This window comes from Amblyomma americanum, chromosome 7, assembly GCF_052857255.1.
Source record: "Amblyomma americanum isolate KBUSLIRL-KWMA chromosome 7, ASM5285725v1, whole genome shotgun sequence".
Taxonomy (NCBI): domain Eukaryota; kingdom Metazoa; phylum Arthropoda; class Arachnida; order Ixodida; family Ixodidae; genus Amblyomma; species Amblyomma americanum.
In genome coordinates this window covers 160,361,588-160,383,408 of record NC_135503.1, presented here as the reverse complement: position 1 = coordinate 160,383,408, position 21,821 = coordinate 160,361,588, and the positions used below count along the sequence as shown (strand labels likewise).

The 21,821-nt window shown below is 49.5% G+C and overlaps 1 protein-coding gene across 2 annotated transcripts in view; it reads right to left on the bottom strand.

Moving 5' to 3' along the window:
* MAPk-Ak2 (MAP kinase-activated protein kinase 2) overlaps window positions 1-21,821 on the bottom strand; it is a 272,929-nt gene that overhangs the window by 153,302 nt on the left and 97,806 nt on the right. For both annotated transcript variants that reach the window (XM_077629574.1, XM_077629575.1), the window contains exons 4-5: window positions 14,322-14,401; window positions 2,967-3,093 (exon numbers count right to left, since the gene is read on the bottom strand). In XM_077629574.1, the coding sequence (XP_077485700.1) occupies window positions 2,967-3,093; window positions 14,322-14,401 (207 nt within the window). The remainder of the gene's footprint in view (window positions 1-2,966; window positions 3,094-14,321; window positions 14,402-21,821) is intronic.

Genomic DNA, 21,821 nt, shown 5'->3' with positions numbered 1-21,821 from the left:
GGGTTTAGAGATAACAATGGTCATGTAAATATATATATGGTGGAAGTTGGCAAAAATGGTTGGAAGATTGGTGGCTCAAAAGCAGGGAGGCAACATAAGGTGACAGGTGTAGGAAAACGTATTTAAAGAAAATCGCGATTCTTAATTGCAATTTATAGCAGTTAAGCAAAAATAAAGAAAAAAAGCCGAGCACAGTGGCAACTGCTGCTACTCCGTTCCAAAGAAAACGCTCCTACTTTCCTTCCATCGATCTATCCGAGGGACACAGCATCACTCTCTTCGGCTGGGAGCCGCCTGCGGCTGCGCTCTCCTCTAGCGGGGCTCCCATATCTCTTCACGTCCAGCTTCAGAGTATCCCTTGCGCTAGAGTGGGCAAACATTTGCCGATTCCTTAGTGTGTTTTGTTGCTAGCTGGCGTTATTGTAGCTGTAGCAATAAATGCCTCGTTCGTGTCAGCCAGAGTGTCGTTCCTTTGTTCCCTCGGAGCAAGGCTTGCCTCGGTAGCTCGGTAGCGTACGGTGCGCTCGGTAGCGTACGCGATCATGGGGTGGGGTCTAGCGGTTTTGAACTGTGTCAGCCGCAATTAAGTGGGGAGAACGTATTTACCTCCCCAATTAAAACCCCACAACTTGTAGTGCTTAATTTTTTTTTAAAGTGCAGCGTCGGGGTAACAGTGTTGCACAACTGAATCAAAATGCAACTTCATGCAGTTGTGCCCATTTATAATGACCTACTTTGAATGAGGCATTAAAAATGCTTCTAACAGCTTTGGCACTGAGCCTCGGATAAAGCGCACGTCTCTGGATGCAGTTGAAACAGGTTTCACTTGCAGGAATGCATCACACAGGAGCATAAAATGATAGGCACTACATGAATCCTCCACGAGAGCCCATAATTGCCCTGTCACACTTACTGCAAGGCTATTCGAGTGACGTGTGAACCTCAGAATCAAAGCACGTAATAAGAGATCTTATCGTGCCTCAACAAACCACACGAAGTGATCATTCTCTGTTGCAGTGCGTTCCGTCAGTATTAAATATTGCCCAAGCCGCATACACTGGTCACTAATTCCTTTTAGTTCAGATGGATAGCTGAAAAAGCTTGCTGCCAAACTTGAGGAACTACATGTTTCCTGAAATCGATCAGACCTCGGAGCCCATGCTGCATTTGTGATTTTGACAAACAGACTTTACATGAGTACTAACTGCCATTTATTCAGTCCTGGAGCGCTGTCTAAGCACACCACTACTGTGCCAGCACCACCCGTGTGTAACATAAGCACCGCCTCTTGGTGCTTGTCAACGCACAGCAAAAATGATATTCTGGCAGATGCGATGTGCTGGATACATGCAAATCACCATATCTGGGTGTCTGAATTGTGCCACGAAATGTTTCAACATTTGACTAATATCAGGCCTATCATAGTCCTCCATAAAGTCAGCAATAAAATTCCAATAAAGAAGGGCATCGGGTAAGGAGACACGATCTCGTCGATGCTATTCACCGCCTGTTTACAGGAGATATTCTGAGGCCTGAATTGGGAACAGCTGGGGATAAGAGATAATGGAGAACATCTAAATAAGCTGCGATTCACTGATGACATTGCCTTGTTGAGTCACTCAGGAGGTGAACTGCAAATCAAAGTCAATGAGTTAGACAGGTAGAGTAGAGCAGTGGGTCTAAGAAGAAACATGCAGAAAACCAATGTAATGCTCAACAGTCTAGCAAGGGAACAGCAGTTCACAATCGGCTGCGAGGTGCAGGAATACGTCTACTTAGGGCAGGTAGTGACAGCTGATCCGGATCATGAGAGGGAAATAACTAGAAGGATAAGAATGGGGCGGAGCATATATGGCAGGTTCTCTCAGATCATGAATGGCAGTTTACCAATATCCCTCAAGAGAAAAATGTTCAACAGCTGTATCTTACCGGTACTCACCTACGGGGCAGAAGCATGGAGGCTAACTAAAAGGGCTAAGCTAAAGTTACGGACAAGGCAGCAAACTATGGAAAGAAAAATGATAGGTGTAATGTTAAGAGACCGGAAGCGGGCAGAGTGGGTGAGGGAACAAATGCGGGTTAATGAAATCCTAGCCGAAATCAGGAGGAAGAAATGGGCTTGGGGAGGGCACGTAATGCGAAGGCAAGATAACCGCTGGTCCTTAAGGGTAATGGATTGGATTCCAAGAAAATGCAAGCATAGCAGGGGGCGGCAGAAGATTAGGTGGGCGGATGAGATTAAGAAGTTTGCAGGCATAGGGTGGGCACAGCTGGCAAAGGACAGGGTTAATTGGAGAGACATCGGAGAGGCCTTTGCCCTGCAGTGGGTTTAGTCAGGCTGATGATGATGATGGCCTAATGGACTGGCCAGTCAGAACAGGCAGATTCTAAAGACATGCAACCCCGAGGATGTTGATGGCCCTCCAACCTGACATGTAATGTGCTGCTTGTGTTTTGTAAGCCAGAAAGAAATAGGCAGAAGCTTGAAAACATGTCCCAAAATTTCACCGCACCGAAGATGGCTCGCGCATTTGTCATACAAAGTACACCATGGAAGTCTGCGTTGCAATGTCCATTTCAGACTGCATTTCTTGTGAACTTTGGAACATAAGGAGCAAATGGCACATTAAAGACGTTAACATTTTTGAACGGCACTGACAACTAAGGTTATGGTTGCCAGGGTAGCTGGAGCACGGCGCTGAGCAATTCAAAAGCAGTGGCGCGTTGTAGCAGTTGGGCGCAATTTTTATCAGGATGGCGCAGCTTATTTAGTGTGGTGCAGTTTGGAGCATTTGGTGCAACAGTGGCATCACTGCTATCGCCAAGCACAACAGGCCACGACACTGGCTGGACTGAGGCTGGATACAAAAAGGACAGCCATAGTCGGATGCAGTGCAGTAACGAAGACAAAGGCACATCTCACTACAAAAGAAGACAAGGGCAGTCTTTCCGGTGTCAACACTCACCAACGTAATAGGGTGTGTAGCACGGCGTCTGTAACGAGTTGAAGTTGGTGGTTTCCTTGGCAAAGCCAAAGTCTGTCAGCTTGAGAACTGCACTGTCATCTGGCTTGGAGTACAGCAGGTTTTCAGGCTGCAATATACAAGTGGCTCCAGTAAGCAAAGTCCTTGCTTGCAATAGAAATCTAGGTGACACAAAGGTGCTAACTTTCAATCCAAGGCTCACCCAAACAAGAAGGCAACCAAATCCAATTTAATTACAAAGTAACGCATATTTTTTTTTTTAGTTTCCAAGTTAAACTCCAAAGAAAGCCATGTATTTTTTTTTTATTTAACGGAGTAATTTTATGCACTACTTTTGATTTAACCAAGTCCTTGTGCCTCGTATGCATGTACCAAGAAGATGAAAATGAATACTTTAGCCAAGACAGTCCTGACTAGATTTGCATGCGCCCTTTTAAGCACAAATGTGGGGCCGTATTCCGAGTTTGTGTCATAATAAAAAGCATCACAATGTGCCGCAGCGGCCACACCTGACTGGTCGAAACGCCGGAAGCGGATGTCAGTTCAGTTGCGACTGTGAGTGGTGGCAGGATGTCATTCCATTGCGGTTACCACAGCGAAACGTCCAGCAGTACTATTGCTCTTTGCCATGAAATGGAATGTGACCAATGCGACAGAAGAAAAATTCAGCCGCAAGTTTAGTTGCGCATCGAATTCCACTGTAAAGGATAATATCAAAGCTGCTTTATTTACCCAATGGAGTTCAACAAATAGAACCAATAGTTAAGACACTCTTTTCTGCACCGTAAAGGCCGGAGGCGAACATAAAGAAGTATAGACACCTAACTTTTGGGCGCGTGTTTTCTCGTTTGTAATGATGCGTAAGGCATTACTTTGCATGGATTACCACCTGGTATTCTCCTATGACCGCTAAATAATTTATAATCGCATTTCTTTCCCATGCTGTTTTGGATTCAGTTTCAACAGCCGAATGAGGACTGTGACATCGTGTGCTTACAGGTAATGTGAGACATAAAAAAACTGCAATAGAAACGCTGCTCCCACATTCGTTGTCATTCCGGCTTTTGAGGAAGGCTGGCTTCAGCTCTGTACTGAATTAAAAGATGAAGCAGCGATCATACTGACTTGACGTTTTTTCATGCCTCACATGACACGAAAGCACCCTGTGATGTTCCTTGTGTGTGCTACGAGGGTCTGCGTTCGACGACGCGGCGTAGACGGAGCCCCCAGTGGCGGCGAAAGCACTCAAGGGAAAACAATTAAGCTGGAAGAGAGGAGATCGGCGACAGCCGGTCTCGTTTTGGAAGCAGCCAGCACACATGTTTCTACTGTATATGGCTGCAAGCAACTTGAGTGGGATTGCTTTCGGGCCTGCCGCCATGGACCGCACGGAAAAGACCCAGGTGACAGCTGCGTCCAATTACCGAGCCATACTCGTCGAGAGTGTGACGACCCCCCATAATGCGCAGGTCCACACGGGACGGAGAGGCAAAGAGACACCATATGGCTCAGTTTAAACAAACAGATATATCCAATAATTATACATGATTATTGATTATACATCAGAGGCTGGGGTGTCCGAGCTTACGTGCCGACGACTTCATGGGGACGATGGAGGGGCTCCGGAGTTGAGCTCGAACGGTTGCTGGCAGAAGCTGCACGCCGTCGGGCTTCGGCGCTGAAGGCCCCCTTGGCGAACGATGTCGTCCTGAGCGTTTTTTCTTCCGTCCTCCTTGTCGATTTTTATATCCTCTTATCCCCACATTCCCTAGGGTGAGGACGCCCACGCCGGAGTGGGAGGGGCCTAGGGCTCTCACTTGGGCGCACAAACACACCACCGCACTTATGGTCTCGCCCCCGTCACGTGTTGAGTCCGAGGGAAAGAAGGTTGTCGTCGAGGTAGCGTCGGCTGTGGTAGACGGTCTCTGGCCCGCTGACGGTTCCCGCGGGTCACCGACCTCCGTTCTCCATCAAATGACACTCGTCACTCAAGGCCGGAACGCGGTCACTAAAAGGCCGGGAAAGTGGTCCCTTGTCCTGGGATGTGCGCGGGGGGGTTGGTGATGATGCCCGCCGTCTTGTCACGGGGCCAGGCCCGCCAAAACGAGGCCCCTTTGTCCCCGGCACGGTCACGGCAATTGGGGAAGATAACGCCCGTCTCCCCGCGGCGGCGGCGGCGGCGTTCGACACGTGCCGACACTATGGAAAGGGGGTGCGGTTGTGCTTAAACCGCTCCGATTTCTGAATCGCCTCGCACAGTGCGTCCGACAAAACACTTTTCGCTGCACTCGACACCACTGCACAACACCATATGCCTCAGCTGTCATAACTGGCGTCTCCAGGGGCAGCACTGATCTTCTTTTACAGATAAACATGAAACTCGGCACCCAAGCCTCTCCTTTCTAGTCCAAACTGGACGAAATAAATTTACCACAGTTACAAAGGAGCTCCCACTTCTAGCACGATCACGGCACAGACAAAAATATAGATAACAAAAGGAAGTAGGGCAGGTTCTGCATGCGCTCCGCATGCTCTCCTGTGAAGGTGTTACTTAATGACAGAAAGGTTTAGCTACCAACTCCGATATCTTAACACATAAGCACATAGCAATGTTATGAGCTGTGGCATTACACAATTCTAACCAGTTCACAACTCTGCTCTGTTTACGCCGTTAGCCCGACTTAGCTTTCTGATTTCGCAGCGGATATCGGCCTTCGTGAGTCATACCAAGTAAGTCTGTGACCCTTTGTCTGCTTTGAGACTCGCGAGGGCTCGTGGCAGGAGCCTCTCCTGGCGTTATCTGCGCGGCAACCTCGCGCGCTTCTTCTTCTTCTAGCAATGCATGAAGTAAATCCGGTGGCATTCCGGCCGTCACCTCTGGCGCCTGCCGAACAAATGCAGGAGAGGGCGTTTCTTGCGAACTATCTGCGCTCCGCTTCACTTCTGTCCCCATCAAAATCCGCGCTTTCCCTTTCCTCATTTCGTGAATACTGAACCGGTGCCGACTTGAGGCGATTTGCGTGTATCCTTATCAAGCGCCGGTTCACGTCTCGGACTCTGAAGTTTACCGGAGAAAGCTTCTCGACAACCTCGCACGGTCCTCTCCACTTCGTCTGGAACTTACGAGCTAGCCCAATCTGCCTTTGGCAGTTTTCAATGTACACGCTGTCCCCCACATCAAACGGCGCGTCTCTAGCACTGCGATCGTGCACCTCCTTCCTGCGCTTCGCTGCTTTCTTTAAGGCCTCCTTTGCGATGTCCCTCGCCACTTGCAAGCGCGATTCTAGCTCAACCTTATAGTCGTCCAGTGAAGCGTATGGGACACGACGGGGGCCGTCTGGCACTTCACTAGGCTGGTCCGGGTCTCGGCCGTAGAGAAGAAAGAATGGCGATTTGCCCGTGCTCTCGTGTGCTGCGGAATTGTAGGCAAACATTGCATACGGGAGTCACAAGTCCCAGTCCCGCTGGTCGCGCGAAACAAAATGCGACAGGAACCCGGCCACGGTTTGGTTCAGTCGCTCCACCGCGCCGTTGCAAGCCGGATGGTACGGTGTTGTCTGCTTCTTAGCGATCTTAAGCAGCTCGCAAACTCTCTCCTCATTAGCTGCGACACGAAGTTCGTTCCCCGATCTGTCAAGAGTTGCCTCGGGGGTCCATGTCGGAGCACGATCTGTTCGACAAATGCTCTTGCAACCGTGTCTGCCTTCTGATCTGGGAGTGCTACCACTGCCGCGTATTTTGAAAGGTGATCGACAAATACTAAAATGTACCTGTTTCCGGAAGTGGTCGTGGGCAGTGGGCCCATTATGTCCATACCTGTCCGCTCGAAGGGAGCCGAAACCTCAGGGAACGGCTGAATTAGAGCTGGTCTTCGTCCCTTGGGTGTTTTTCTTTCGAGACAGGAATGACACTTCGCACAGTAGTCACTAACATCCTGTCGCATACCACTCCAAAAGTGCAAACGCTCCACACGCCTGCGTGTCTTCGCTACGCCAAAATGACCGGCGGATGGCGCATCGTGAAACGCGCGAAGAACCCTTTCTGTCCACGACCGAGGTATGACGACTCTCTCCCAAGCGGTTTTTTCTGGTCTCCCTTTCCTGGTTGGCCTCGTGCGCCGACACAGGGTGCCGTCTTTGCCAATGAAATAACCTAGCTGTTCGGGGTGAGACGGTGCGCCCTCTAAGCTTTCGATTATTCGCTTCGGTAATTGGACGCAGCTGTCACAGGCCGGAATGCCAACGGGTTTACTTCATGCATTGCTAGAAGAAGAAGAAGCGCGCGAGGTTGCCGCGCAGATAACGCCAGGAGAGGCTCATGCCACGAGCCCTCGCGAGTCTCAAAGCAGACAAAGGGTCACAGACTTACTTGGTATGACTCATGAAGGCCGATATCCGCGGCGAAATCGGAAAGCTAAGTCGGACTAACGGCGTAAACAGAGCAGAGTTGTGAACTGGTTAGAATTGTGTAATGCCACAGCTCATAACATTGCTATGTGCTTATGTGTTAAGATATCGGAGTTGGTAGCTAAACCTTTCTGTCATTAAGTAACACCTTCACAGGAGAGCATGCGGAGCGCATGCAGAACCTGCCCTACTTCCTTTCGTTATCTACATTTTTGTCTGTGCCGTGATCGTGCTAGAAGTGGGAGCTCCTTTGTAACTGTGGTAAATTTATTTGGTAAATTTATTTCGTCCAGTTTGGACTAGAAAGGAAAGGCTTGGGTGCAGAGTTTCATGTTTATCTGTAAAAGAAGATCAGTGCTGCCCCTGGAGATGCCAGTTATGACAGCTGAGGCATATGGTGTTGTGCAGTGGTGTTGAGTGCAGCGAAAAGTGTTTTGTCGGATGCACTGTGCGAGGCGATTCAGAAAGCGGAGGGGTTTAAGCACAACCGGACCCCCTTTCCATAGTGTCGGCACGTGTCGAATGCCGCCGCTGCGGGGAGACGGGCGTTATCTTCCCCAATTGCCGTGACCGTGCCGGGGACAAAGGGGCCTCGTTTTGGCGGGCCTGGCCCCGTGAAAAGACGGCGGGCATCATCACCAACCCTCCCGAGCACACCCCAGGACAAGGGACCACTTTCCCGGCCTTTTAGTGACCTCGCGTTCCGGCCTTGAGTGGCGAGTGTCATTTGATGGAGAACGGAGGTCGGTGACCCGCGGGAACCGTCAGCGGGCCAGAGACCGTCTACCACAGCCGACGCTACCTCGACGACAACCTTCTTTCCCTCGGACTCAACACGTGACGGGGGCGAGACCATAAGTGCGGTGGTGTGTTTGTGCGCCCAAGTGAAAGCCCTAGGCCCGTCCCACTCCGGCGTGGGCGTCCTCACCCTAGGGAATGTGGGGATAAGAGGGTATAAAAATCGACAAGGAGGACGGAAGAAAAAACGCTCAGGACGACATCGTTCGCCAAGGGGGCCTTCAGTGCCGAAGCCCGACGGCGTGCAGCCTCTGCCAGCAACCGTTCGAGCTCAACTCCGGAGCCCCTCCATCGTCCCCATGAAGTCGTCGGCACGTAAGCTCGGACACCCCAGCCTCTGATGTATAACCAATAATCATGTATAATTATTGGATATATCTGTTTGTTTAAACTGAGCCATACGGTGTCTCTTTGCCTCTCCGTCCCGTGTGGACCTGCGGATTATGGAGGGTCGTCACAACCCTTTGATGCCAGAGCCATCGTTCGGCTGTTGAAACCAAAAACGAAACAGCACGACAGATTATAAATTATTTAGCGGTCATAAACAAACATCGCATGGTGATTCATGTGTAGTAGTGTCTTCCGCATCATTGTAGAGAACAAAACATGCCACCAAAATTAGGTGTGCATACTCCTTTAAAGCATAAAATACTGTATGCAACTATGCATGGCTTTGAAGTCTGCCGCTACAGCCATTGATCGCAAATGGTAAATAAAAAACAGCTAGCTTGTTTGCACAACACAGCATTTTACATTTATCTTGAACGTAAAAGGAAAGGGAGAGGAAAATTTGTGGCATGCACTCACTCGCTGCACAATGCGCGGTGCCTCGCTGAACGTATGTTGCTGCCGTGATTGGATGGTTGTACAGACGGTAATTTGTTTTTCATTCCTTTTATGCAGGCACTACAAGAACCGTGAAATGCCGCTGTTAGTTATTTCATTTTTCTGCACCAATTAAACAAAAGGGATGAGCTAAAAAACTCTTCTTGCTGCGTTTCTCTTCATATATGCATTACGAGACTTTGCAGATGAAGTTTTCATAGGTTTGTCATGGTACGAAGTGCACGCATGCCCACACTGACTAACTTTCAAGCTATCTCGCGAGCTCAGTGCAGAGCCACACCACCACGGCTATCGAGAACCATACAGACACCGAAAAACTACCTCTGACATGCCAATTGCATCGGTGTAGTAGCGTGTCGCTGACGACTGACAATCCGTGCACATCAATGGTTGCTTCAACAGCTAATAGAGCATTCTAGAGTAGGAAATGCATGCTTGCATGCAATAAACGCAACCATTTTGCAGGACATTAGGCTTTATATTACATCATTCAACATAAGCAGACGAGATAACTCAGATGACAGTGGCATCATCTGGTTTGAATGAAAAGAACAATTTTTAAAACAAACCGGTGCTCGTTAGGCCTAGGAGCTACCAAATCGTCCAACGAAATAAAAAACAGGCCAAATTGATCGCCCATCTAATTTGTTATAGGCAAGTTAAGGTGAAGTGAAAGCCTTGTACCCAGTTTATAGCCATTTCACGTGCCGAAAAAATGCAGTAACACTGATGAGTTCATTTCAATACAAGGCTCCACTTCACAGCACACCACCATTTTGGCTGTCCTTGAGCATCTGCTGCTATAGGAGTGTACACTATGTGTTTGAATCATTGTCCGTTTCTTGATCCCTTTTCGCTGCAATCACATCCGTTTCCGGCGTTTCGACTAATCACATGTGGCCGCTGCGGCAGATTGTGACGCTTTTTATTATATGACACAAACTCAGAACACAGACCCAGGAGCAGAATGTACCACTGCGCCACCTGTCGTGTGATGGCAGACAATGAAGAGCGCCTCTAAATCTATTGGGCTGACACGCCAAAAAAGAGCTGAATGACTCGGCGGTTGTCCAACAGAATGTCCGCCGCTCTCAATTTAAAGCTGACAACGAACTTTCGAGACATGAGATGCAAAGTAAACTCAGTCTCGAACAATGTAGAATCGATTTCACCTGTCTACAATCATACAAGCTAAATCTGGTCGCATCATCATGCTATAAATCCGCATGCCGGAGGCATTGAGCGTGAACAAATAAACACTACAAAGCTTTGCGGCATTACCTCCTCTTAGAAGAAGTATCGTCCCAAGGCTTCACAATGAAAAGAAAGTGCGTATAAACACTAACAATGCAAGAAACAAAAACAATCACTGTGAACACAGAGCCCTTTCGCAAGCGTAATAAGGCTAAACAATCGCTGAGAATGCAAACAGAGTCCTTCAGCATGTACAATAAGGCTGTAGGCGCACAATATCTACAACTTCCGAGTGTGCGCAGCGCCGCTGTGATGCTGTCACTCCTTCAGGGGCCACTTCGTAGTCAAGCTCTCCAAGTCGACGGATGATCTTAGATGGGCCAAAGTAGAGTAGAAGTGCAGAAGCTTTTCACTCCATTCGCAGCGGCGATTAGGCATCCACACCCATTCACGGTCGCCCGGCTTATATTCCATGTGACGTCGGCACAGGTTGTACCGTCAGGCTCTCTGATTCATATTCCAGCAAGTCATGGGGCTTCTTCTGTGTGCTGAAGGTAGGCGGCAATGCCAATGTTGTCTTCATCTGCGACGTTCGGGAGCATGGCGTTGAGAGCGGTGGTTGCCTTCCTGCCGTGGATAAGCCTAAGTGGTGTCATCTAGGTGGTCTCTCGCATTGCAGTGTTGCAGGCGAAGGCGATGTCCCAAGTCTTGTGTTCAGCATCGTCATACATGGCAGCCATGTCTGCTATAGTCTTGTTGAAACGCTCCGTAAGACCATTGGTCTACGGATGGTATGCAGTCGTCCTCCAGTAGCTTGTTTGACTGTAGAGCAGAATAGCCTACGTCAGCTCAACCGTGAACAGTGTTCCTCTGTCTGTGATGAGTACTTTGGGGGTGCTGTGTTGCAAAAGGATGCATTCCATGAAAATTTTTGCGACTTTTGCTGCTGCACCGTTCGGCAGGGCTTTTGCCTCGGCATAGCGGGTCAGGCAGTCAGTCGCTATAATGATCCTTATTCCCAGATGCTGACTTCGGGAAAGGGCCAAGCAAGCCCATGCTGATTTGTTGGAAGTGTCTTCACAGAGGTTCAATAGGATTCAGGAACCCCCGCTGGTCGGGTGGGAGGCGTCTCTCGTCGCTGGCATTTCTGCAAGTTTTCATATAACGCGTGACAGCAGCAGAAAGTCATCACCAGTAATACTTGTCTTGAATGCGGCGAAAGGTGCGAGAAAACCCAATACGTCTAGCTGTCAGCTCGTCGTGTGAAGCCTGTAGAACTTCCTTGCAAAGACTTGCAGGTACAACAAGGAGATAAGGTGTTTTGTTCCATGCGAAGTTCTTCTTCACGAGGACGTCATTCTATACACAGAACGAAGACAGTGCTCGCTTGAAGGTGGCTCCAAGTACTCAATGAGGCATTAAAGCCCAGGGTCCGTGCGTAGCTGCTATGCAAAAGTGCTGGTGCTGATAGGTCCTAGCAAGATGTCACTGTCGTAGTCTTGTGGCGGTGCACCTACAGGGGCTCGTGACAGGCAAACAGCATCAGAGTGCCCTTCAGTTCAGTGGGCGAGCCAGCACAGTATGTGATGGTCAGTCGCAACTTTGAAAGGCCTGCCGTACAACGGATGAGTTGGTATGACAGAAACGTTTCCTGAAGGAACTTGGATGAGGTATCAGAGTTGTTTTCCACTTAAATTAACCAGTGAAGTAGCTCAAAATCAGGCCTTCACATTTCTAGACCTGAAACTCAGTTTTAAGCAGAACCACTCTTGCTGGTCATACGAACCACACAACAACAAGCCATTGCTTCCCTTTACTTCGTGTCATTCTCAACTGGTAAAACGTGCCGTAGCTAAGTCGTGCTTCGCCAGTGCACTAAGCAAGTCTTGCATTCATTCATTACAGAACAGTTACAATCACCAAACCCAATGTCTCTTGAGGGCTGGTTATCACAAACAACTGCTTGTTTCTGCATCGGGATCCATCCTTCTATTTTTGAATGAAAAAGAATAGCTGGCTGATCCCATTCACCATTTCACACACAGGCTGAAAAAAAATTGGTAAGCGTGCTGAAGTTGGGGTTGTCTTCTCGCTCCCGAAAAGCTAGGTATGATTTGTCAAAAAAGTTAACTCACAATATGTCGCGCAAGGATGTACCACTAATCACAAGAACCATTTTGTGGCGTATTTATCTCCCCTAATTAAAACCCCATAAGCCACATCTACTGAGGCTGAAAATGTTGCCACCGAGGTGACCTTATAGAAGCTAACGTCTTTTCCACCTCAACATGTTGTCATCCTGACAGATCGAAAATCTGCTATTCAAGCAAGGTGTGTTGCTGGACGAGTTGGTTGAGCTACATTCTGAGAAAAACAGCACACGCAGACAACAGACGATAACAAGGAGGACGCACAACTGCACTGACTAACAAGTTGTTAGTCAGTGCAGTTGTGTGTCCTCCTCCTGCCTCCTCCTCTCCTGCGCCTCTTTTCTGCCGCATCTTTGTTTTTCCTTCAGGCACCTTCATCTGCACTGCTTTACTTGGTCAAAATCTGCCCTTGAAAGGTTAGAGCATGGGTTCCCCTTTGAAGGGTTGTCTCTTGATGTCTGCACTTGGTGCACAATCTGCATAACATAGCTCCCAATGAGTGCCCTCACACATGGGTGTCTTCAGCAACGAGATGGCAGACAGCTTTGCCTATGAAGCGATGTCAGGGTACCTATCAAGTCCCTCAAGATATGAAGAAAATCTTCAAAGAAATGGTGCTCAGCCATTTTAGTTCCCTGTGATGTCCGCCCAACCGACCATGTGTGACCAAGGGGCTGAAAAGAGCACAAGTTACTTTACTGCACCGAATTCACACGGAGTTTGCTCGTGCCCAGCATGGATGCATAAAACCGGCCAGCATCGCTTCCACTGTGCCCTTAGTGTGTTATGAGTGGGGATGTAAAACATTACGTTGTACGCTGCCCAGATTAAGAGAGATATCCTACTCGCATCCCTCAACAGGGCAGGAACACCACACAGTTCACTTGAAGACAATATTTACCCGCGTGGGCGCCACTCATATAAAAAGGAGCCTTCCCGCCTTCTTTTAAACTTCTTTTGAAGCAGTGACCAGGACTCGAGATGATGACAGCAGCAGTTGGTGGCCGTTGTGGAGGACTGTGTACATGGTGACGTAGATCTGCCAGGTCACAGACCTGTGCCTCAAATTCCCGATTTTAATTACCATAAGCGTCAAGCAGAAGAACTGGAATGGTCCAAGCTATCAACAGATTGTCTTTGCAGACTTCAATGTGGGTTTGGCCTGCTGGAGAACCTGTCCCACCCCGCTCTCCATTTTGACACGGCTGGGCGAGGAGGGAAGTCTCCCTCAGGGGGGAATCGGAAGCAGCGACAGGAGCTCCACCTCGTAGGTTACGCGGATTTCCGTGGAGCCGGTGAGAGTCTGTTCGGGATCCGGCCAGCGTCGTGAGCGGTTGCAGCCGCATGCTCTCGCCACCTTCCGCGGCCAGCGCACGGTGATCCGTCGTGCCTTGCCGCTGAACTTCTAGTTCCAGACAGCGAAATGAGCACAGCAAACACGCGCTCTCGGCACCTCCATTGTCGGCACATACAAACGTTCGCTGCCGATACCTCCGAAGTCGCACCCCTGACCCAGCTGGTAAGTTAGAAGCCCTTCTTACGTAGCCTTCTATTTCCGAGGAATGCCTCGCTGATGTTTTGTAGCTAGCAGGCCCGCTCTGTATATTAATTCCAAGTGTAATAAATAGCATATGAGTGTTAGCGCTTAGTCGTCCCTCCTGAAGACTCAGTGAAGCTAGGAAACCATATTTTGCTAATTGCTCCCTGTCTCACACAAACTATTTTCCATGCCCTGTGTATTTGCACCCAGTCTGCACCTGTTTAACTACTGTTGTTTAACTACAGGCTGATTGGGCTGTTTTAAAAAATAATCAAGAGACACCACCTCCAAGATAAAGAAAATACCACATCTAACAAACTGTACAGAAACCATCAGAAAAAGCCATCTCCCATTTCAGCTTTGACATGAGGTTTCTTGTGCCGCAATGGGTACAGCTTATTACCTTCAGGTCCCTGTGAGCAATGTTCATGCGATGAAGATGGGCCACAGCTTTGCAGATGTCGCGGATGATTTCGGCTGCCTCTGCAAAAGGTAAGGGTGTTCAAATTTCAATCAACTGCACTCAGTGCTTCCTTACACTACTTATTACACCTGCATGTTTTCCTCTTTCACTGCTTGGCTTACAAGCACTAAATAATTTCTTCCCAACACTGTTCATGTGAGGCACAAAGAAAACTGCAACCAGTCCTTAGCTGTCATTCCAGCTCTTGAAGCAGGCTGGCTGAGGGCTAAAAGAAGATGAAACCAAAATTAGAGAACTGGCAGAAAAGTTGCATACGAATGACAAGTCTCTGACAGGAGCATTTGCACCTGCTGCTTTTTGCCAGTGAACACAACCAAACATGAGCCAAATCTTTAGCTGCATGTTTCAAATCTGTTCTCTTTCCCTCAGAAACAAATGAACTCCAGTAGACAGCAAAGAGTCGTCTGCGACCTGATGAGGCCGTTCTGCATGCCTCTTGTGTGCAGGCACTGCTAGAACCCATTGCTGTGGAACGTTTCTAACTGTTGACTTTGCAGACCAAGTTTTCAATAGTTCACCACTGCAGGCATGCCCACGGAGGCCTGAAAGCTAATTCACCAGCTAAGCACACAGCCACTGCACCACGGCAGCCATAAGTGATAACAAACATCCTCCGGCACGCTCAACACACCAGTGTAGTGACTGACCATCCATACGATGAGACAGTGCACATGTTCATGATGCTTTTCATGCGCCAAACACAAGCATTTTGTGGCACGTTATGCTGTACGATGACAGCATTCTATATACAGTCAAAGCAATGTCTCATGTTAGGCCTAGCAGCGGGCGAATTGTCAAATGAAACAAGATGGAGGCAAACGAGTTACTTCAAGGCACACGATACCACACCCTGGTTTCTTGGGCACTATTCTCTGGGTGGCAACAGAATAAGACTCGGAAAGACTAAGGTCACAAGCAATGCGTCAATGCGACAAGCATGGTGCGCAACATTCTACATTTTGAAGCATTCAATTAACAGTTACTTGCTTATTTGTACTGATAAGTGCAAACAAATGACACACAGCCACGATGGCATCTTCTTACAAATACTCACCTCACAAGTAAGCCTCGACAAAACCTCTCAAAGGGCCTTGGACCCTGTTTGGACATGTGGACAGCTTCAAAGTATTCATCATCATCAGCAGCATTCTAACTACGCCCCCAGCTGGGCAAAGGCCTCTCTCATGTCTTTCCAATTAACCCTGTCCTTTGCCAGCTGCGACCACCGTATCCCCAAAAACTTGTTAATCTCATCCGCCCACCTAATTTTCCGCCGCCCCCTGCTATGCTTGCCTTCCTTGGAATCCACTCCGTTACCGTTAAGGACCAGCGCTTATCTTGCCTTTGTATTACATGCCCTGCCCAAGCCCATTTCTTCTTCTTGATTTCGACTACGATGTCATTAACCCGCGTTTGTTCCCTCACCCACTCTGCCCGCTTCCGGTCTCTTAACGTTACACCTATCATTTTTCTTTCCATGGCTCGCTGCGTTGCCCTTAACTTGAGCTGAACCCTTTTCGTTAGCCTCCATGTTTCTGCCCTGTAGGTGAGTACAGGTAAGATACAGCTGTTGTATACTTTTCTCTTGAGGGATATTGGTAAACTGCCATTCATAATCTGAGAGACCCTGCCATATGCGCTCCACCCCATTCCTTATCTTCTAGTCATTTCCCTCTCATAATGCGGATCAGCGGACCAGTTACCCATATTTTACTGAAGAATTTCAACAGTGCATCTGCAGCAGCTTCAGAAAGATGGGCGAACATAGTGTGATGCACATTGTCTGGGCCTGGTGCTCTTTTTTTAGTGGAGGATAATACACTTTTTAATTCCTGCAGTGTGATAGGCTGGTTGTAATCCTCATGCATGCCTGCTCTGGAGGGAAGTTATTGTTTTTCTGCTATTGTTTATGAGCTTCTGAAATGAGTTTGTGCAGTATGACGAACATGATTTTAGCACAATGCTCGCCAAATACATAGGTCTGTTCTTCTAATGATGTTTGTGTGCCAGGTGTTGTCAACAACGGAAATGCTAAAGGAGTATGTCACCACTGAATTTACGGACTTGTTCCCGGATTTTCTTTGAGGGTAGTGATCTGTTTATAGCGGACACATATTTCTGCCAGGGAGCTTTCTCTGCAGTGGTGGGATGCCGATGGAGACAGCCTTAGGCTTTGCTTTGCTGTTTGTTTTTTTTTGCCAATGTCCATGTGTGTCCACCACACTTAGTGTTTCTTCCGTACAAGTTCTTGTGTTTGTGGACAAGCTAGTATTTTGGCCGATATTATGCATGTTGTAAACCTTTCGTTAATTTCGTCTAAGCTGAGCTCTTCACAAAATCCTTTTTCCAGGGTGGCATTTGTTCTAAAAAGTGACCAGTTGTTGAGGTGAATTTTCCAGCGCCTTGGACTTGTGGAAATGACTGGAGAAGACAATGACAGCCTGATGACAGCGGGTAGGTGATCACTTCCCAGCAGGTCATTTAAAGCATCCCATTCAAAATCGTTAAGTACAGATGGTGAAGCAAAAGCTAGATTGAGAAACCTCATTTTTGCTGAGTTTCGGCTACAAAATGTGGCTTTTTCCCATACTTAAAAAAAAAAAGCACTATCTGCCAGGATAAAATCTCCGATTATTTGGCCCCTAGAGTCAAGAGTGTTCGCTTCCTCAAAACAGGGAGTGAGCACAGAAATCACCAACTACCAGATATCTAAACACTACGGTATTTAGAGATCGGTGTACTGTAATTGATACAAGGACGTCCCCGATGGACACTAGATTGGCAAGTTTCAAGTATTGGGCAATGTCTAAGTCCTAGCAGCAGGTCACCACTGGGCATTTTTGATAGTTTGTACCCTGGACCCAAGTTATCAATTAGGCATTTGGACACTAAGAATGGAGACACTAATACACTTGGTTTTTTTTTCTGTTTCTACAACACTACAAAGAACATCATCGTACTTTGGTAATGTTTTTGGTTTTTGGAAGAACTGTGCAGCTGCATCAGACCGCCCCCTTTTGTGAAGGCGATTATTTCGTAGGAGAGGGTGAGCCATAAAATGTATGTGTTGTTCGGCTGTGGTGCCAGCCACCCAGCAAGGAGCCCAATAAGCGGACAGGACAGGAACTTGCAAGCAAATCTTGCCCACGCGAGCTGTACACCTCAACTATAACCAAATATGATGCAACTCAGGGTAGTTGGCCACACCAGGCTAACCCCCACCACCAGGAAAAAAGGAAAAAACCAAGGCCTCCCCCAGTGGGGGGAAATCCTGCGGGATGCCGACCCATGGATTGGAGCTCTCTGTTTTGGAGATGGCAGAGCAGCCTTCGTTGTCCCTGCCTGTGCCGTGGATGGCCCTACCAGACTCTCGGTGAAAGTGGCCTGGGCAAGTGCCAGAGTGCTGTGCGGTGCACTGCACCTGCGCACCACACCAGCAAAATTTGTTCTGGCAGTGTAGGAGAATGAGCCTTGTGAGACTGCATATTGCCTTCGTGCTTTCTTGAATGATATTGTCACTGAGAAACGGTTGGCGTAAGCAGGGCTGGTTTACTTGCTTTAATTAGACGCGCAAGACGTTGGAACGCGCAAGGCAGCAGGCAGCACGAGAGATGAAGAAGACGAAGCATCTAGCCCCGAGATGGCTCAAGGCTTGCCAACTGCCAGGAAATGCAGTTTAGCCGCTGTATGGCGCCACTAGAGTAGTTAGTAGCGTAGCATTGCTCCCCCTCTCTTGAAGACACCGACTCGGTGTGGTAGCAATTGCAGGCAGGACCGCAAGGGTAGTCGCACGTGTCTGGCGTGTGGTGTAGACACGCGCGAGGGGCTAGCGGGCGTGGAACGGCTTCATCCGAGCGACGTGGACAACTTCGGAGGTCGGCCGTCTAGAAGAGCGAACTGTTCCTTGGGGGAGAACTTCGTAGGTAACTTGACTGAGCTGGCAGAGCACCTCGTAGGGGCCAAAGAATCTGCGTAGAAGCTTCTCAGAGCGTCCCCTCATGCGGATTGGGCTCCACACCCAGACTTGTTCGCCGGGCAGGTAACGCACATTTCGGTGGCGGAGGTTGTATCGCTGAGCGTCGTGAACTTGCTGGTGCCGGATGCGCTGTCGAGCGAGTTGGCGGGCGGCCTCAGCGTAACGAACAAATTGGGCAGCACCCATAACAGAGGGGATAGCGCTAGCTGGAAGCAGCACTGCATCCAACATGGTTGTGGCTTCGCGACCATGTACTAAACGAAATGGAGTGAAGCGTGTCGTTTCCTGGACCGCAGTATTATAAGCAAAGGTGACGTAAGGGAGTATGGCGTCCCAGTTCCGGTGGTCCGCGTCGACATACATAGAAATCATGTCGGCGATCGTCTTGTTGAGCCGTTCGGTGAGGCCGTTCGTTTGAGGGTGGTAAGCGGTTGTTTTGTGGTGACTGGTGCCGCTTAGGCGCATAACCTCCTGCGTAAGGGCCGAGGTGAACGCTATTCCCCTGTCAGTTAAAACGATGGTGGGTGTACCGTGACGAAGCACAATGTTTTGAATGAAAAAGTTCGCAATTTCGTCAGCAGTACCACGGGGAAGAGCTTTAGTCTCACAGTATCGACTGAGGTAGTCGGTGGCGACCACAATGTAGCGGTTACCCAGAGTGGACTCCGGAAATGGGCCGAGTATGTCCATGCCAACTTGGTGGAAGGGAACCTGAGGCGGATCAATAGGCTGGAGTAGGCCGGCTGGCTTAGTTGGCAGCGTCTTGCGAAGCTGGCACTCGCGGCATGTTCTTACGTAACGTTTCACAACTGCAGCAACCCTTGGTCAGTAGTATTTTTGCCTTATTCGTGCCAAAGTTCGACAAAAACCCAGGTGACCAGAAGATGGGTCATCATGGCTCGCCTGCAGGACTTCGTCGCGAAGGGCCGTAGGCACGACGAGTAGATAGACAGCTTCTGTTGGACTGTAGTTTTTCTTATACAGGACGCCGTACGTAAACAGAACGACGACAGCCCGCGCGAAAAGATTCGCGGGGGAGACTGAGAGCTTCCTTCTAGATACTCAATGAGGGGCCGTAGTTCGCTGTCGTCCCTTTGGGGTGTTGAATGAGGATGGACGTGGAGATGGCAACAAGAAAAACAGAATCGTCGTCAGGGTCAGCTCGGTTGTTCTCGATAGGAGCACGAGACAAACAATCGGTATCACTGTGCTTCCTACCAGACTTATAGACGATGGTGACATCGAATTCCTGAAGTCGAAGGCTCCAGCGTGCAAGCCGTCCCGAGGGATCTTTGAGGTTCGCCAGCCAACACAGCGAGTGGTGGTCGCTGACGACCCTGAAAGGGCGGCCATATAGGTACGGGCGAAATTTTGTTACTGCCCACACAATGGCCAGGAATTCTTTTTCGGTGGTGGAATAGTTCGCCTCAGATCAAGACAATGTGCGGCTCGCGTATGCGATTACGCGTTCGAGAGCATCCTGCCTCTGCACAAGGACGGCACCGAGGCCAATGTTGCTGGCGTCTGTGTGTTGTTCAGTGTCGGCTGACTCGTCGAAGTGTCCAAGGATGGGCGTACTTTGCAGACGAGTGCGGAGGTCTTCAAAGGCTTGCTGTTGCTCCAGGCCCCAGAAGAATGGTTCGGAATCTTTCGTGAGTCGCGTGAGGGGCTCAGCGATCTGGGAGAAGTTCTGCACAAAACGCCGATAATAGGCACAGAGACCCAGAAAGCGGCGCACACTGCGCTTATCGGTGGGCACAGGAAAAGCAGCCACGGCAGCAGTCTTATCGGGGTCTGGGCTAACCCCTTTAGCACTCACGATGTGGCCCAGAAACTTCAACTCTTCGAAAGCGAAGTGACACTTTTCGGGCTTCAGGGAAAGACCGGCCAACCGAATTGCTTCGAACACAGCGCGCAGGCGTCTCAGGTGCTCTTCGAACGTGTCAGAAAGGATGACGTCATCCAAGTACACGAGACAGGACTGCCATTTGAGATCGGCAAGAACGGTGTCCATCATCCTCTGGAAGGTTGCAGGAGCCGAGCACAGGCCGAAAGGGAGCACCCGGAATTCGTACAGTCCGTCCGGTGTAATAAAGGCGGTCTTTTCCCGATCACGTTCGTCCACCTCGATTTGCCAATAGCCGCTTCGTAAATCTAGCGATGAGAAGTACTTGGCGTGGCGCAGCCGGTCCAGGGAGTCATCAATACGCGGGAGAGGATAAACATCTTTTTTAGTGACTTTGTTTAAACGTCTGTAATCAACGCAGAACCGTTGGGTTCCATCTTTCTTTGCCACTAGAACAACAGGCGACGCCCACGGGCTCGTCGACAGCTGTATCACGTCGTCCTTGAGCATTTCTTGAACTTGGTGGCGAATGGCATCGCGCTCCTTTGAAGAGATGCGGTAGGGCGGCTGACATAACGGCCGTTGGTTGGCGTCAACTATAATTCGGTGCTTTGTGAGCAGTGTCTGCCTAACCTTGGAGGTCGAGGCAAAGCAGTCACAGAAAGACTGGATAACGCTTTCCAAGCAGCGTTTCTGGTTAGTTGGGAGGTTTGGGTTCACGTCAGTGTTTATGGGAGTGGTCGGTTCCTCCGCTGATGCCGGGGCTCCGGACAAAGCGTGCTGTCCCGCGAATTCGCTGAGTTCCTCGAAATATGCAATAGCTGTTCTGCCAGACAAACACTGAGGTTCACAACCAAAATTGGTCACCAAGAGTTCGGTTCGGCCCTTGTCCAGCTCAACAATTCCTCGAGCAACACAGACTTGCCGACCAAGGAGCAGCGACATGTTGGTTTCAGCAATGCCACGAATTTTGGTGCTGTTATCGCACACTGCAGTAACAAACATGCTGGATCTCGATGGGATCAAAACGTGGTCATCACAGACGCATAACTTAGCCCTGCGTGGCTCGGTATCATCGTTGACAGGACCTTGGGTGGAAAACGACACGATTAGCTCCTGTAGGTTGATAACGGCACCGTACTCTTGAAGTAAATCCAAACCGAGTATGAGGTCTTTGGAGCACTCGGGTAACACAGCAAAGCAGCCAGGGAAAGTAACACCGCGGATCTGGATTCGCGAAGTGCAGACACCGATCGGAGTTACCACGTGGCCACCAGCTGTCCGGATCTGCAGCCCAGACCAAAGGGTCAGAACCTTCCTCAAGACCGTGGCTAACCGTCTGCTCATTACCGAAAAATCGGCGCCGGTATCCACGAGTGCGGTAACGTCGTGGTTGTCGGCGGATACCGGAATTTCGGCGGAGGCTAGTCGGTCGCAGCACGCTGTCGAGGTCGTCGGGTCAGGTCGTCGTCGGTCGGAGCGTCGCGGCGAATCGTCGGGTGGAGGCTCTTGACTCGGTCCAGTAGCAGCAGCCCTACCCCCGGAGGACACCGTCTTCAGCTTTCCCGACGTGGGGACGTACCTCTGAACTGGCCAG